This window comes from Ixodes scapularis, unplaced genomic scaffold (genome assembly GCF_016920785.2).
Source record: "Ixodes scapularis isolate PalLabHiFi unplaced genomic scaffold, ASM1692078v2 PGA_scaffold3__209_contigs__length_174095766, whole genome shotgun sequence".
NCBI lineage: Eukaryota > Metazoa > Arthropoda > Arachnida > Ixodida > Ixodidae > Ixodes > Ixodes scapularis.
The window spans coordinates 32,560,375-32,576,898 of NW_024609868.1; the positions used below are offsets into that span (position 1 = coordinate 32,560,375).

At 47.4% G+C, this 16,524-nt stretch overlaps 1 protein-coding gene across 1 annotated transcript; it reads right to left on the bottom strand.

Annotated features, from left to right (window-relative positions):
- Nucleotides 1-3,743: 3,743 nt before the first annotated feature.
- Nucleotides 3,744-8,907, bottom strand: LOC120843928 (the record flags this gene model as incomplete). Its single annotated transcript, XM_040215412.1, is given in 4 exon segments — nucleotides 3,744-7,044; nucleotides 7,148-7,692; nucleotides 7,795-8,113; nucleotides 8,186-8,907. Coding segments are annotated over 4 exon segments (4,887 nt in total), but the record flags the coding sequence as incomplete, so codon positions are not given.
- Between the last annotated feature and the right edge of the window lie 7,617 nt (nucleotides 8,908-16,524).

A 16,524-nucleotide genomic window follows, 5' to 3' on the forward strand; every position in this document is an offset into this window, starting at 1 on the left:
ATTTATTTTGATCGTACATGCACGGGTAGTTACTGATCCAGTGTTACTGCGTAGTTCTTGCCGTCTCCCATAATTTCCAGATGTTCTTCGTTCGTTTGGCACGTATATCCCTCATGCTGAAAAACGCCAACGTCGAGTTCGCGCTAACAGTGTGCGACAGTGCACATAAATTAATACACGTACGAAGCCGTTTTAGCACCGTTTTTAATGCGACGAATTTGAAAGAAAAACAACGTAACTGACCAATTATTTCGTCGGCCTGAGTGAGAAATGTTCCAAGCTGCTTAGTACGTACGAATTATTCGGGATATTTGCTCTTATGATCGAGCGCAGGGGAAAAATGCACTCACCTTTTCCCATAGAAATGCTTTACCGGAAGACAATTTTTGACTGGTTGCTGTCTGCTTTGATTTGCGTCAGCACACTAGCGCCACTTGAACCTCTAGCGTACATTATAGGTAGGGTGTGTACTTTCCGGTGTTTATTTGCGAGAAAAATCGGCGGATGTTTTTCGGTGTTTATTTATTTTCAAAACGCCGGTGTATTTCGGTGGAACGTCTCACGACTAGGCTAAAATCGGTGATTATCGGTGGAAAAAAAAATGTGATTGATCACAGACAGAGAGTCCCAATTTTATTCACATATTTCACACACTTCGTGTCTAGGAAGCATCTATTTCTCACACTGGGTTATTATAGTATATGCAAGCATACTTCGAGAGGCTTGCATCCGTCATGGCAGCACGTTCCTTGCGGTTCACAACCCGCAATTATGAAAACGAACGCTCTTGTACGACACGGACGTTGGCAGTGTCTTCCAGGAACCACAGCAACCTCTGAATACATGGCTTGCACCGACATCACTTGGCCAGACACAATGGAGAAAGGGCACGTGAGAACCTACCCTCCACTGCGTTAATTTTTCCAGAAAAGGGGGCCATGGGAGACGCAATAGGGGAAAGGCGTGTGAGAGCTTAGCTTCCACTGCGTTCGCTAGACGCTTTTGACCCCCAGAAAGGAGGGCGGACTGATGCCACGTGCAAGCCATGTATAAACACTGGACGAATGCAGGATCCACGAGATGACATGTTTGACGAACCTCTATGGGGAAAGGGTTTCGCTAGGTCGGAAACATGCAACGACCGGTGTTTTCCGGTTTTAACCAAGGCGAAAATATTAAACCACCGGTGTTTTTCGGTTTTAACCGATTTGATATTTTTGTCACCGACGGATGTTTATCGGTGTTTTTCGGTTAAAACCGGAAAATACACACCCTAATTATAGGCAGCCGGCAACGGCCAGGCGGCGCCAGCAGGGTGAGAGCGCACGGTTACACCCTATCTCGTTGCAACTTGGAAAACGGCGAACGATAAGCCCCAAATTGCGTGCCGAAGGCTTCGAAATGCGCCACGTATACGAGCCCAGCGCACACATATTGGAGCATGACGCAGCGAAAAGCCTGATACTTCTTCGGAGTTGAGGCGCGCTCCGGTGATACGCAGTCACGTTCCGATTGGCCCGCCATGGCCGTAGCTTCAGCTCTACTGGCACGTTACGCGATCACGGCTTCCTGGGATACCCAGTATTTCTTGATTTAGACGCTAGGCTAAGCGGCGCCACCAGAGTAATAGCTCAAATATGAACAATGCAGCCGCCCCTCCCAAGGGTACCCAATATTTCTTGCTCCAGTCGCTAGATGGTGCCAAACCAAACAGCATTGCAGGTTGCCTATAATAACTCTATGGGAACGACAGCTTACGGGTGGACATTGATCGAGCTCTGCTGCATCGAGTTAAATTTTTAGCGAGACCACAAAAAAATGTCGTCGATAACGAATACGTTATGTGCAATTTCGTAAGTCGAGACGGGTCTGAAGCACAATATTTTAGAACGACGCCCGTATTCTTCTATTTTTTTTTTCTTTTTGGTCCTTATTGTATTGCTTTTGAGATTTCCGCTTCCCCACAGGAAAGATCGTAAACTAGCGAACGGGGTATTGCTTAGCATCTTCCTATTCTTTGGTTTTGTTTTCTTATTTTTAGCTGTTGGTTTTCCTCCTGCGGTAGTAGAAATTGCGCAAGAGCTCCATCCTGACAGTTTATTAGCATGTCTCGCAGGCAATAATAAGCTTAGGTGAATTACGATGACAAGAAAACACAACCTGATTGCATTATTTATAATTTTTTTTTCTAACTCGAGAACGAGAATTTGTTGCGCCGGTGAATTGCGAGGACATCGTCGGTTCCGGTCTTCACGGTGATCAAAGTAGGGAGAAACACTCGGAAATGCATAAGCGGATTGTGCAACGGGGCACACTCAAAACACCAATAATTTGTCATTTTTAATAGGTAGCCAATGAAAAGTGTGCTCGGTGTAGTGCTCTAATGATGACCTTTTGTTTTTATCTCACTGAGATGTCATAAGTAATTGGGCACAGCACAGTTTCTTATTTTGGTAGTCTTTCTTAGGCAAAAATATCACGCGATCTTTAGTTTTCCAGCAAATTAATTTTGTAATCTTTAATTAAGAAACTTAAACTGCACCCTCAAACACTTTTGAAGGATGCGTCAATATAACCTTTGTAATTACATCGATCGTTAGCGTTCACTACCACATATGAATTTAGGAAACACATATTTAGCTCTCCAGGAATAATAGACCCCTTTCGAAAGTTGCATGCCAATCATTAGAGGGTCGGAACCACCGCACAATGGCGGAAAAACTGACTGACATTCCAAAAGATAGCGAGCGGATCGGAGCGCGGCCAACGCTAGGTGCCAACGATTCGATCAAACTGCGTCGAAAGTGCAACGTCACTGCGCCCATCACCTTTCTTTGTGGGTGTGTTTTGTATTGGAGTTCAACCAAACGTATAAAGTGTGCCGTGACGTTGTGGTTTTCGTCCGCCATTGTGCAGGGATTCCACAGCTGCCAACAGAGGGCAGTCTTTTTAAAGTTGTCCCTTGCCCTATCAAAATAGGTTGGATTTTCAGTTTGATGCTGTGCCCAAATAATAGAATCTTGCCCGACAACGCATGCGTGTGAAAACACTTCGCGCTTCTGGGTTTGCTACCTTTATTGGAATTCCGTAAGGACATTTTGGCGCATGAAATAGAAAAATATACTTTTTTGCCTGCCTTTCACTTAAAGCTTTTTGACATGTCTTTTTTGTGTTACGTAACCAAGTCTTGTCCGTTTTCAACAACTGAATTTCTTAATTTTAATAACCCGCGAAACCGCTTCTCGTGTTCAGTGTAAGCCTGAGCATGTGTCCAAAAATGAACCACTTAAATAGTTTGCAGTCTAAAGGAGACGGTTGCACACGTTAATGGCACGTCATATGTCGGGATAGCAAGGTTTTCGGCAGCCATCGCTTACGGCTCCGGTCTTGTGGGCTACCGTCTGGACTGTTCTGAGAGATGCCGTGTACGCGTACCAGTTTCGTCAATTGGACGACGGGAGAAAACCTAGCTTGCGGCCATTTACATATATAGGGCCGTCCCGTACTCCTCAATGTGTAGGACAGGAGGAGGAATAAACTTTATTATAACTTGAGCAGACGAAAGCTTGTGGGTCGTCCCCAGGTGGGTGGCTGCCTCAGTCCAGGATGCCATGGTCCCGCGCTGCCAGTCTGGCCCTGTTCACCAGTCGGGACTGGTCCTCAGGTTTTGAGCTGGTCAGCTGGTCCTCCCACTGCTCCGCGGTTGGTCGGGAAATGGGGGGTAGGGAGGTGTTGTGCTTGCACTCCCATACCATATGGTAGAGAGTGTTAGGCACTCGACAGTTTTTACAGTCGTAGTCATATTGAGTTGGGTACATTGCGTGAAATAATGTGCCGTGCGGGAAAGTGTTAGTTTGTAGCTGTCTAAGTGTCACGGCGTCCTCTCTGGATATTGTAGGGTGTGGGGGAGGGTAGGTTCTCCTCCCTAGTCTGTAATGCGCTAGAATGTCGGTGTATCTTTTTGGAACGCCCTCGTCTGTATCCGCTGGAGCACGGTCGCCCAGCGAGGTAGCCCGGAGAGAGTGTTCTCGGGCAGCGGCATGCGCCGCTAGATTACCCGCTAGGGTTTCATGTCCTGGGGTCCAGACTATGACTATTTCGGGGGGATCTTTGATTTTGTTTAACGTTTCGAGGGTCAATCGTGATATTCGGCCTAGTTGGTAATTTCTGCAGGCGGCTTGTGAGTCTGTTATTACCGTGAGGAGTTCCTTGCCTGTCGTCGCCGCAAGAGCGATTGCTGTCTCCTCTGCTGAGTCCATGTCTGGGGTCCTCACGGAGGCCGCCGCGATTTCTTCTCCCTTGTTGTTTACCACGCTAATCGCGTGTGCTTTCTTTCCCTTGTATTTCGCTGCGTCTGTGTACCGCACGCGGTCATCGTCTCTCTCGTAGGTCTTTCTCAGTGCTCTCACTCTTGCCATTCGTCGTTCTTTGTTGTGTTCTGGATGCATGTTGCGAGGAATGGATGCAACTGTGATATTGTCTCTTAGTTGTAATGGAATCCTTTGCTTACTTCTTGACTCGTCTTCGATTGCGTAGCCCAGTCTTCTTAAGGTGTCCCTGCCCGTCCTGGTGAGCTTAAGTCTTTCAACCTGGCTCACCTTGTGTGCTTCTGCCAGCTCTTCCCATGTGTTATGTATACCCAATCGGAGTAGTTTCTCTGTGGAGGTTGTTGGGGAAAGCCCCAAGGCCAGTTTGTATGTCTTGCGAATCAGTGTGTTAATCTTCTCGCGCTCGCTGTTTTTGAGCCCCAGATACGGGGTCCCGTACGTTATTCTGCTGATGACGAGTGCTTGAATGATTCTCAAAGTGTCTTGCTCCTTGAGGCCGTGGTTTCTGTTTGTTACCCGTTTTACTAGGTGCGTAACTTGTGTGACTGTTTCTTGGAGTTTTTGCACTGTGGCGATCCCTGCACCATCCTTCTGAAATACTACTCCCAGGACACGGAGCACGTCGACTTGTGGGATGTTATCTTCATGTAAAGTTAGTACGGGGTCTGGTGTTTCCGGTGGAGGACGACCTCTCGCCCTCTTTTTTAGCACCAAAAGTTGCGATTTATCCGGAGCGCACGAGAGACCACCATCTTTCAAATATCTCTCGGTCCTGTTCACCGCTTCTTGCAGAGCGTCTTGCTGCATTCCTGCCGACCCCGACGTCGTCCATATGGTAAGGTCGTCCGCGTAGATTGCATGGCTGAGACCTTTAATGTCTTTTAGAAGGAGCGGTAGACCCCTCATTGCAATATTGAAAAGCAACGGCGAGATCACCGATCCCTAAGGGGTTCCCTTTTGTGGAGCCTTGATCTGTTCGGTCCTTAGGTTTCCCAGGCCTATGGTCGCTGTCCGGTCTGTGAGAAAGTCACGGACGAAATTGTAAGTCTTTTGGCCGCAGTTTGTCCTTTGTAAGCTGTCTAGCACCGCACTGTGGGAGATGTTGTCAAACGCCCCTTTGACGTCCAATGGTAGAATTGCGCTCTTGTGCTGCGTGCTGAGGTTGTCTATTACATCCTCTTTGAGTTGAAGAAGGATGTCTTGGGTCGATAGGAGAGGTCTGAATCCAAACATCGTGTTAGGGAGGAATTCGTTCTCCTCGAGATACGGGGATAGTCTGTTGTGTACCATGTGCTCGAATAGCTTTCCCACACACGATGTAAGGGATATTGGTCTCAGGTTCTGCACAGTGATCGGTTTGCCCGGTTTTGGGATCATTGTCACATCCTCGTGTTTCCAGCATGCCGGTATCTTCCCGGTCTCCCAGCTCTCATTGATGTGCTTAAGGAGACACTCCGTGGCTCTGTCGTCCAGGTTACGGAGCGTCTTGTTGTTAACTCTGTCCCTTCCTGGGGTCGTGTTTCTCGTCAAGTTCCTGAGCGCCGCCACTATCTCTGCCCTGCTGAAGGGTTGATCCAAATCTGGGTTGGATTTTCCCTCGTAGTCCAGGTGAGTGATCGTCGTCGTCTGTTGTTGTTGGTTGCCAATGTATTTTTCAGTGATGGCTTCGAGCACGTCTTCCTCTGAACCCTGATAGTTGTGGATGAGGCGTTGAATATGTTGGCACGTGACCTTCTTTGACTCGGTCTTTGCCAGCAGCGACCTAAGTATTGCCCATGTTTTGCGATTGCTCAGGGTACCCTGTAGCCGGTCGCATAGCTGATTCCAGTTTTGTATTCCGAGTTTCTCTGCGTACTCCTCAGCTTCCCTGGTCAACAGGGCAATGCGGACCTTGAGCTTGCGGTTTCTCTTTTGTTTCTTCCATCTTTTTAGGAGGCCCTGTCGGGCCTCCCAGAGGTGGAGTAAGTGCGGGTCAACTTCGGGGTTGTCCGAAGTGAGTTGTATCGTCTTGGTGTGCTTGGTTACCTCTTCCATCACTTGCCTGGTCCATTCTTCAATATCGTCCATGTCCGCTCGGTGTTCCACCTTTCGGAACGCGGTCCAGTCCGTGATCTTCGCTTGTCCCGTTCTCAATGGAGTCTTGTTGTGTCGGAGTTCGGTTTGAACTATATAGTGATCGCTTCCTAGGGTTTCTTCCAGCCTTGTCCATTCGATTTGCCGTATGCCCTTCGAGAAAGTTAAGTCGGGGCTTGTGTCCCTGGAGATGCTGTTTCCAATCCTGGTTGGACACTGAGGGTCGTTCCACAGTGTCAGTTGGTGGTGCTGAGCCGCGTTGTGCACATCCGTGCCCTTCTTGTTGGTTTTGTGGTATCCCCACGCTACATGCGGTGCGTTGAAGTCCCCAACTACGAGTATCTTCTGCCCTTTGGTAACTTTCTTTACCTCCCTCAGGAACTTGTCCAAGTCCCTTAGGTTGTCCGAGGGCGGGCTGTAAACATTCAGGATAAATAGACTCTGTAATGTCCTCTTTTGTGGTATCATCTCTATCAAAGTGTGCTCAATTCTGTGGCTGATTTGGTGTTGTTGTGTTGTGTGGTGTTTCTTGGTGAGGATGGCTGTCCGGTTTCTTCCTTCGGCTATGTGTGTCTCGTAGCCCCGTATCTTTATGGTGTCTGTTTCTGTTTCTTGTAGCGCGATGATATCCGGTTGATGAAGGCTGATAAATTGTAGTAGATTTTGTCTTTTCCGGTTAATCGATCGGCAATTCCACTGCCAGATTTTGAGGATTTGGGCCGCGTCTTTCTTTCCCGTCTCTTTACTCTCCATTGTGGGTTCTGATCGTTTCTTCTGTCAGCGCATCCCCTCCTGGCGACGTTTTCGGCTTCTTTCGGGCTTGTTCCCTTTCCTTCTCAAGGTCGGAAATACGTTGGTTGAGCTCATCACCCATCTTGCCCATCTGGGCATTGAGGGCCTCCCCCATTCGATCAATCTTGGCGTTGAGGGTCGTACTCATTTGGATGATGGTTGGATTAACGTTTTCAAAGACCTTGTTCACGGTTTCCATCATTTTGCTCATTTTATGTTCAACTGCTTTTGTCATCTGGCTCATTGTCTGATCAATCTTCTGATCGATCCTCTCATCTAATTTGTTCATGTGATATTCCATTTTTTGTTCGAGGTCCTCCGGCAGAGGTGTCGGAGCTCGCGGCGGTATTTGCGGCAGTTGTTGCTGCTGTTTCTGCATCTGCTCTATAAACTGTTGCAGTTTCTGCTCTAGGGCCTGTTCCCTAGCCTTCGCTTTTTTTTCGTTGTTTTCTAAGCGCCAGATAAGCTCCGCGTTCTGTTTCTTAAGTGTGTCTATGGTCTGCTCGAAATGTGCGTTACTTGAATCCTGCTGCGTGACCGGCAGTGGGGGAAATGGGTCTGGAGCATTGGGAGAGAGGGACCCCAGCTGGGGCCAGCTCACCACTCTGTCCTGCGGCAATGACGTCCGTTGCTGCTGCTCGAAAGGGCGGTCGTTTGCACCTCCCGTCCAAGCCGCTTGTTTACTTTGCGATTTGCTTCTTTCCCTTACGTGTAACGGTGGGGGACTTGGTTTGAGTCGTTTCTGGCATTCCTTGCTTGCCGTTTCGTGGGGTTGGTAGCACAGCTTGCACTTAGGCTGACACTCGTGATTGTCTTGGGGATTTTCCGCTCCGCATCGGTTGCACCTGTTTGTGTCCGGGTTGGGGCAGACGTCCTGTCTGTGGCCGACATTCCCGCAGGCTCTGCAGTACTGCACGGATCTGCGGTGGGGCCGGCATCGGGTGAACACGCTACCCGCTTTCACGTAGAATGGCACGTGCGGTCACTCAAACGTGAGTAGCGCCGAGCTGGATTTTCCGAGCATTCTTGCGTGCAGAATGCTGTAGCCGTTGACTGAGATAAGTTCTTTAAGTTCCTCTTCTGTTGTTCCTGCTTCTATTCCGTGCACCACTCCTCGTACGGTGCCCGGGAGCGGTTTTAGGTAAGGCATGAGTTCGTACAAGGCCGCGCCTAGCTGTATCTGGGTGATCATGCTCAGCTTCATGGCGTAGTCCTCGTCCGCAGTACTTGCGATGATCAAGTTCTGAGCCCATTGCGTCTGGATCGTCACATTCGAGTAGAAGTCTTTGAATGGAAAACCGCCTGCTGTGGCGATGCCTTGCGTGAGGCTTTTATCAGACCACGAAGAAAGCTTGAGGCCCGTTCTTGGTCTGTACACTACCTTGTATTCATCCTCTGGTAATGGTGGCAACATGCGTTTCCTTTGTGGCGTGTTGTTGCCTCCGCGGGTTCTTCCGTCCCCGCGTCGCTGTTGCTGCAGTTGGTTGTTGGTCGGTTGCATCTTTGGGTTGGTCAGCCCACTCGTCTCTTCTTTTAGATTCTGGGCGCTGTTCGCCTTGCTGTTTCCTTTTATGCAGTTCTCATCCGCTGTTTTCTGGCTTTTTCTTTCTTTGAGAACTTCGTACCACGGGCCAGGCTGGCTCAGCGTCCTGCCGCTGTTTTCATCGAACTCCATGTGCGTGCCGCTCGTTCTGGTACTCGCGCTGTTCTCCATGTCTATCTCCTTGTTCATTCCCTGCTTTGTTACTTGCGTATGTATCATGCTTGCGGGGCCCGAAGGCCCGCGCGCAAAGCGGGTTTCGGCGTTGGGTCTCGCTTATTTCTTTCTCTCGGCGGCTGCCCCGTGTTCGAGTATAGCCAAGATGGCGACCGCTTGTATTCCTGGAGTGCTATGTTGCGCTTTTTGCACTCCCAGGAGACTTGGAAGAGGGAAGTGACGTCAACGACACAGCAAATGCAGATTGGATGTTGACAGAAGAAAACGAAATCAACACCCAATCTGCGTTTGCTGTGTCGTTGACGTCACTTCCCTCTCCCTAGTCTCCTGGGAGTGCAAAAAGCGCAACATAGCCCCCCTGGTGAGGCTTAGCTCTCCGCATACGAGGTAGATCTTTCTAAGGTGGAAATTTGGCCGAAACATTCACTCACTTGTACAGCTGTGGTATCTCTCGGTGCCGCTTTTCTTGGTGAATTGAATGACACTGAAGATTATAAGGATATTTTGGTACTTTCGCGCTAACTTCCTAAAAAGGGCAGGAGCCCATGTGGAGCAATTCTGCTTCGCTCGGCCCCCTGGTGCCTTTTTCTGTAGGATAGAAAAAAAAAAAAAAAAAAAAAAAAGACATGTGTGTGTCTCCTGCCGATGCATTCAGCCATTATTTGCCTAATACTAAAGTACCACCGTCAGCGAATAAGGAAAGCGTGTTTTGAACAGAAATGTAGTGGTTCATAGCAAGATATAACGGTATCTTATTACTTAAAAATTTAAAAACTCCCGTCACACTGTGATAAAGTGACGCCATTGCCAGTGTGGTAGACCGATCCTCTTGGCGCAATTTTAGCTTTCCCTCCGTGCAAGATTAGTCTTTCGCTGTTGCCCTTCCTCAGCCTTACCTTGAAATTTTCTAGAGACCATTAATCTAGTATTTTTTTGTTTTCTTTTAAAGGCACGTTAAAATAACGTACCGAAGCCCGTAATTACGAAAAAAAAAATTTTTCTCACTGCACGTGTTCTGTACCGAAACCGTTTGTAGTCTCTGGGGGTCCTCTTTCCAAAAAGACTGTGGGTATTCAAAAAACCTAAAATACATTTGTGTTTCTCTTTTCGTGCCAGAAGTTGAGAGTGGATTCATGCCAAGACTAGCTGCAATCGATACGAGAACCAATGATCGATTGGCGGCCAAGGCGGCTGCTGAGACAGTTGCGTCCGGCGTCCTCATCATCCTCGCCACATTTACATTAATGAATGGCATTGTAATCCAACTGAAGGTGCATTCCACAACCTGTTTTTAAAACCCTCGCGGCAAACATAAGCTTCTTGGCGCGCACAATGGGAGAACGGTCATGTCAAAGTCATTACTCGGCAGAAGCGCACGCGACTGCTTCCGTTGTATGCTCATATTAAAATTTAAAAAAAAAAGAAAATGTGCAATTTTATTCAGTCGTATAATAAAATATGTTTATGTGCTGGGATCCCCAAGGAAAGTGTGAAGGAACGCCACGGTAGCCGTTACAAGATGTGTGATACGTAGTTCAGAGGACTCATTCTGTAGAAAAGAAGGCATGGCCGAAATGAAATAGTAACTGTTTGAGAAAAAAAAATAATCATGAAGTCCCTGTTCAAACGTAGAACGCCGGACTCTGGAGAAAAACACATTCTGTGTATACGCCGACTTTATCAGTAAAATTAAGATAATTTCTCAAGTTGAAGCAATTCACACACGCGCAGTAAAAGCTGTAGCGTCATCTTAGTAGCGCCGAAAATTCAAGACTTTGTTTGTTTGTTTTTGGTTGAAGGGGAGAAACGTTCTTCTAAAACTCTTTCGCATAATTTCAGTGGATGTTGGTGTTGAAATGGTGTGCGCTATTCAAAAACACTCTGATACCTGATCAAATTCGAAAGCGAAGAAATACCTAAAGTGCGTGTTTTGCACGAAATCCCCCAGGAACTTTGCCTTACCACAAAGAGTGACCCTGACATATTTGTGCTCGGCGAAATTCGGGGAACTGGTAAGGAATCCCAGACAAAAGCTTAACGGACAAAAGCTCACCCATTTTTTTCACAGGCCCGGACGAAAGCTCACAAGGGAAAAATTTCCTGTTGGTTTTAACACGAGTGCGAACAACTTAGGTGCATGCGTGAGACACTAAAAGGCAACAATAAATTAAATCTGACAGGCGCATGGTTTGTTGATTTTAATAGAAACAAGTTTATTTATTGATTGGTTGGGAGCGAATGCAGTTCCCTACTAGCTCCAGCAGTCCTGGTAGATCTCGATTTACCTGGAATTCCTCGCAAATATTTTTTGAGACGATTCTGCAGGCGCAGAGTGGTTTTTCGCACCCGCTTTAGTGTGAGCTGACCTCTCCGGGCTTGTGTCAATGCCGTGGCAACGAGTGCCAGAATTTGCTGCAGGCATTCAATCAGCCTCGAGACGCTCGGATGGACGTGGCGGACGAGCTTCTGGAACCCAGTATTCCAACCTTCGCAGGTGTTGTTCGTCCGGTCTTTATCTTGAAGAGTGGCGTCGTACATATTCCACCAATCCGGGGGAAACTCCGGTCGTCGTCGGCGCACAGTCAGGCGAAGGGTAGAATTCGCTCTGGGTGCCGCCGGAGAAGGAACAGAAGCATGGCGGAAGCGGCCGTTAACATACGTGTAATCAAAATAGTCCAGCAGGTAGCCGATGTCACCGGTAGACGTTTCCCTGATGGTCAGTCCATGTGGAACAAGCTGTGGTGGAAGGAACGTGAGCCTATCCAAAATACCGCACAGTTTTCTAAATTGATCATCTGCCTTGTACTTTTCCAAAAGGCCCAACTCCCGTTCCGTCAAAATATTTTTAAGAATTCGCAACTCATTGGTTTGTATAACAGTTTTACTTCAGTTTCCCTTTCAAATCACCTTGATTAAACCTTCATTTCAGATACATTTACTACGCACAATGACGGAAACAATTTAATTTTCTTAGCCATTCACTTCAAATATTACCATAAACCCCAAGAAAACCCATTAATTCGTAATAAAGAGACATTGAGCCTATCCTTTAGGGCGCATTTAGCGTGACATACGCGCAAAGAAAAAGCGATGTCACCGATGGGTAACTTCGCTTCTTCGGTCACTCTTCAGGTTCAGAAAATTCGCTTCACGAAGTTTTTTGGGCGTGGCACAAGGGTGCTGCGGCATACCTTGAGTCAAGCAAGCTTGATCTTATTAGGGTGCCTTCATAAGCGCACATGAAGGCTCCCTAGATCTTATCAGCTCCACTCAATTTCGGTAACCTAAATTTTGGTCCCAGATCGTTGCTTCTCTGCCTGCTATTGCTTATCTGTTGACACCTTTGCATGGGATAGGTACGAGTTCTCATAAAAACGGTCCAATGTCCATCGCGTCCGCACTTTATTTCAGCCCGTTTTTCGGCCGAATAGCAAAAAAAAAAAAAAAGGATGAGCTTTTGTCCGGTGAGATTCTGTCCGGTGAGCTTTTGTCCGGTTACCACTGGTAAGCGCCCCACGCGAAAACCATCCACCATAATTGAGGCAACATATATAAAATAACAACATTTCAAAGTTTTTTTGTTTTTTTTTTAGCAAATATTTTGCTTGTTTATTTTTTTTTTTTTTCGCACACTTCAAAGTCGCCGTTTTTTCCCCATGAATACTGATAAGAAGATCCCATCACTTTCAACAATCACGCATAAAAACAAGAAGCCGTACAGCTTGCGCGAGAAATGAGAGAATGCTTTGCCCTTCACCTTGACCATCGAAAGTATTCTACACGTGGCGACAGGCGTTGTTGCTTGCGCATGTAATGTCGGTGGAATGTGTCAAGGGGGAGTCTGCAACGGCGTCACGGCAGGTTTCCGCCGTGTGACGAAATGAGCGAGTGAATGGAGAATTGTAGTAGACCGTTTCCGCAGCCCGCTAAGCACCCGGTTAGCGCTCCGTAATCCGCCACAAGACCTTGAACCATGCAGATAAGGCTGGCGGCGCGCATGCGCAGCTGCGGCGTTTTCTTCAGGGATACCGTAGCGGAGGAGAAAAACGGTTTACTACCATTCCTTATTGTTTCAGCCGTGCGACGCGCGACGTGCTTCCTTGAGCAACTTCCACGAACTTCATTGTCCATGACGCTGAAAAGTCGTTGTTGCGTACTTGACACGCGTGGCTTTCGCACAAATAATATAAAGGGGAAGAAAGATGCGTGGAGTTCTTTACCCTTGTGCGTATGCCTTTATTGTTAAGGAAACGTTGAAAGAAACCGTGAGGACGTGAGACAAGTCAGGAACTGCTCATTTTCTTTAGCCGTACTTCAAGAAATACCAGCTAAGGTATATTTCGTCAAAGAATGTACTGAACGATGGTTCAGTAAAACCATGCTCATGTGTCTATGAATGTTTTGGTAAAAAATGTATTAAAGTCTCGGAACTTAAAAGAAGAAAAGAACACTGACAGTTTATATGCGTCTACCAAATGCCTTGCGGACGCACAATAGAGCCCTTTCGAAAGTCACGTGCCGATTATTAAAAGGTCGGAACCACTGCACAATGGCAGAACAACCGCATCCCATAGTCATACATGCTCGTTCGTGTTTGCGTTGTCATCCCCTCTTTGATGACACCAAAATCCTGGGGGGACATGACAGCAGATTTGGCAGGGAAATCATAGAATCATTCGCGATGACCACAGCAAAAAACAACGTGTCTAACCCTTCCCTCCTGCTGACGAAAACTGAGGTTGAATTTTTAAAATCCGAGATAACCCTACCACCGTGACTTGCACTTCGCGTTTCTTTTCTTTCCTTTCGTTCTCTCCCCCTTTTTTCTCCTACTCCTACTGGGTATAGTCGGCTGCTCGCTGTTTGAAAGTTTACTCGTCTGTTGCTAGTTGAAAGATCTGGTTGTGTTGTCCCTGTTTTAATTGTTTTATTCTTTCTTCATCCATGATTAAACCTTATTTTTATGACTGTCGCGTCTTTAAAACGCGCCAACTGAAATAACATTTGAGCGTGTAGAGGTGGGGAAGGGCTTCCCACGAGTGCGCGAGAAGTAGCTCGGCTACTCACGTTTAATGTGACGTCACGGTACTTAACGCTGTAGTTACTGGGAGCTTAAGGAATGCGGGACGTGGGTTATTATGTTTACGTTATTTTGCATTCTGATTCGTTTTACGGCTGTTCGTAAAGGCGAATGCCCCAATCTCATTGGCGTCGGAGTGATAATAAGATTCACGGGTTTCGCCACGCACTCCGTTTCTTGACTTAAACTGCCAGTTACCATAGACCCCCTTCCGAATTTCTCGATCCACTCTGTAGCCTTGGTCCCCGGAAAGAAGTAGTCTCCAATTTCGGGAGCTCCGACGGTCTCCTAAACCACATCCTGCGGAAATACTGCGCGCGGAGTTGGGAACAATAGCGGCCAGGCGACTCACACCCCACTAAGTGCTTCGAGGGACAAGATCAAACAGCGGCCAAACCGACGTCCTGTCCGGTCCTTGCTCCGCTTACTGTCTCACACGGAGGGCGGTGTGCCGCCAGAGGGAGGGATAACCCGAGCTCGTTGCGTCAGTCGTGCTCAAACACAGACAACGGGATGAGGATTTCAGGCGAGAAAAGAAGAACGGCGTCAACGCACAGCGAACTTTGCGCTAAGGAATCGAATTGTGCCAGGGGATCTGGCGGCAAGGAGCTAGGGGGATCAGGAGGGAGCCGCTGTGTAAACAGCCGGGGGTCGGTCCGCACAAACCCCCGTCCATCTCTCATGATCACGGTCAGGTTCGGCGATGACCGGTTTGGGGGCCGCCTGAGGAAATTGTTGTAGACGTGTTTAAGCCTCGATAATTCGTGGTGCTTTTAATGCGTTAGCATTATTCCTGATCGTGTGTCAGGGCTCATGTCTGATGAATTTTTGTCGCCTTCCGGAAAGCCCCAAGGATGCAACCTTGATCCGCTTTTATTCTTGATTTTTGTGAAGGACATTTCTCATAGTGTGAAAAACTCTGAAGTATTACTATTTGCCGACGACATCAAACTGTTTCGCTGTGTTCGTTTGTACTCGGAGTGCAAACGTCTTCAGGATGACGCGTTGGCAATTTCAAGGTGGTGTTCGATGAACCATCTTTTGCTTAATGAGCAAAATACAAAAATAATGTCCCTAACTAGAAAGCGAGATTCACTTGTGTTCCCTTACACAATAGACAGCAGTGTCATCTCCCGAGTGCCCTTCATTCGTGACCTTGACATTTTTGTTCATTCATCTTGAAATTTTAATAATCATGTTTCAGCTATGAGTAATTCCTCTCCTAGGAATCTTTGGGCGATATCTCGTTTTACTAGGCAATTTTCTTCGCCTGGTTGTCTTGTGCGTTTATTTTGCTGCTCAGTGCGTTAAAAGCTGGAGTCTGCTTTATTTTTTGAATTGTATAAACCACACTGGTGTCATGCTCTTTTGAGTGTGTTTCACGACGCTCCATAGGCATTATCTATGATAGGCATTTCGGTCGCAAGTGTTACTACAAGTAGTAAACTAGGGTTGCCCACATTGCTCTATAGAAGGCGTTTACATTATTTCATGTTTTTACATAAGGTTTTTGACGGAAGTATTAATTCATCACTTTTGTTAAGTACTGTTTGTTTCCATGTTTCCTTGCGGCCTAGTCGGTTTCAGAGCCCGTTCTGCCCCCTGACTTTATATGATACGTCTCCATGAACAAGAATGTAACTGGAATTTAACAGACTTGACCAATAGGCTATAGACATTTTTAGCGACATGACAACTTTTCGACGTGCACTGGAGTCAATAATTTGTGTATAATTTTGGATCTACGGGGCTGTCTGCATTCCATTCCAAATGACGAACTGTGTACCACTATTTAGGCTATGTGATGTTTGTGGACACAACAAAATACAAATTATTATTATAGAACGCTCCTTTTGACGGAAACCCGGCGGTGTATTTCATTTGTCAGTTTCTCGTGTGACGCTCTTATTGGTCCGAAGCGCTGACGTGAGCACGCGTCAACATCTCTCTCTGTCTCCCCGGAGCTGACAAACAAACAGACACCGGCGGGTTTTCGTCAAAACAAGTCCTTTCGTTTTCGGCGAAGTAACACGCACAGCGGCGCGGAGCCAGAGAGGAGAAGACGCCGCGGAGCACCTTCTAGACAACAAAGCAGGAGTGCTGAGTTAGATTGCTTAATCAGAGAAGGCCAACGCTGGACACTTACTGTAAACGAGTGCTGCGTTAGCGCTCGGCTTCGAGTCAAGTTTGAACCGAACGTTGACGCAATAGTTGAGTCCAATCTATGCCCAGCGTTGGCCTTCTCTGGTGACACCATCTCATTCAGCACCTCGGCTTTGCTATCTTGGAGGTGTTGCGCTGCGACGCCGTGGAATGCTCAGTCGCCGCTCTGCTGTTGCCGGTTGTTCTTCGCTCTGGGTTTCCACAGTAGCGGTGCGTGGGCTGTGATGTGTGTGTGTGTAGTTAAAGCGATGGATGCGGTTCACTCGACAAGTGATATGGTTGCGGTTCCTTCCACGAGTGGTATGAATGTGGTTTTTTCCACGGGTGATATGGACGACCGCATTTAATGGCGCCGACGTACTCGGACAGGC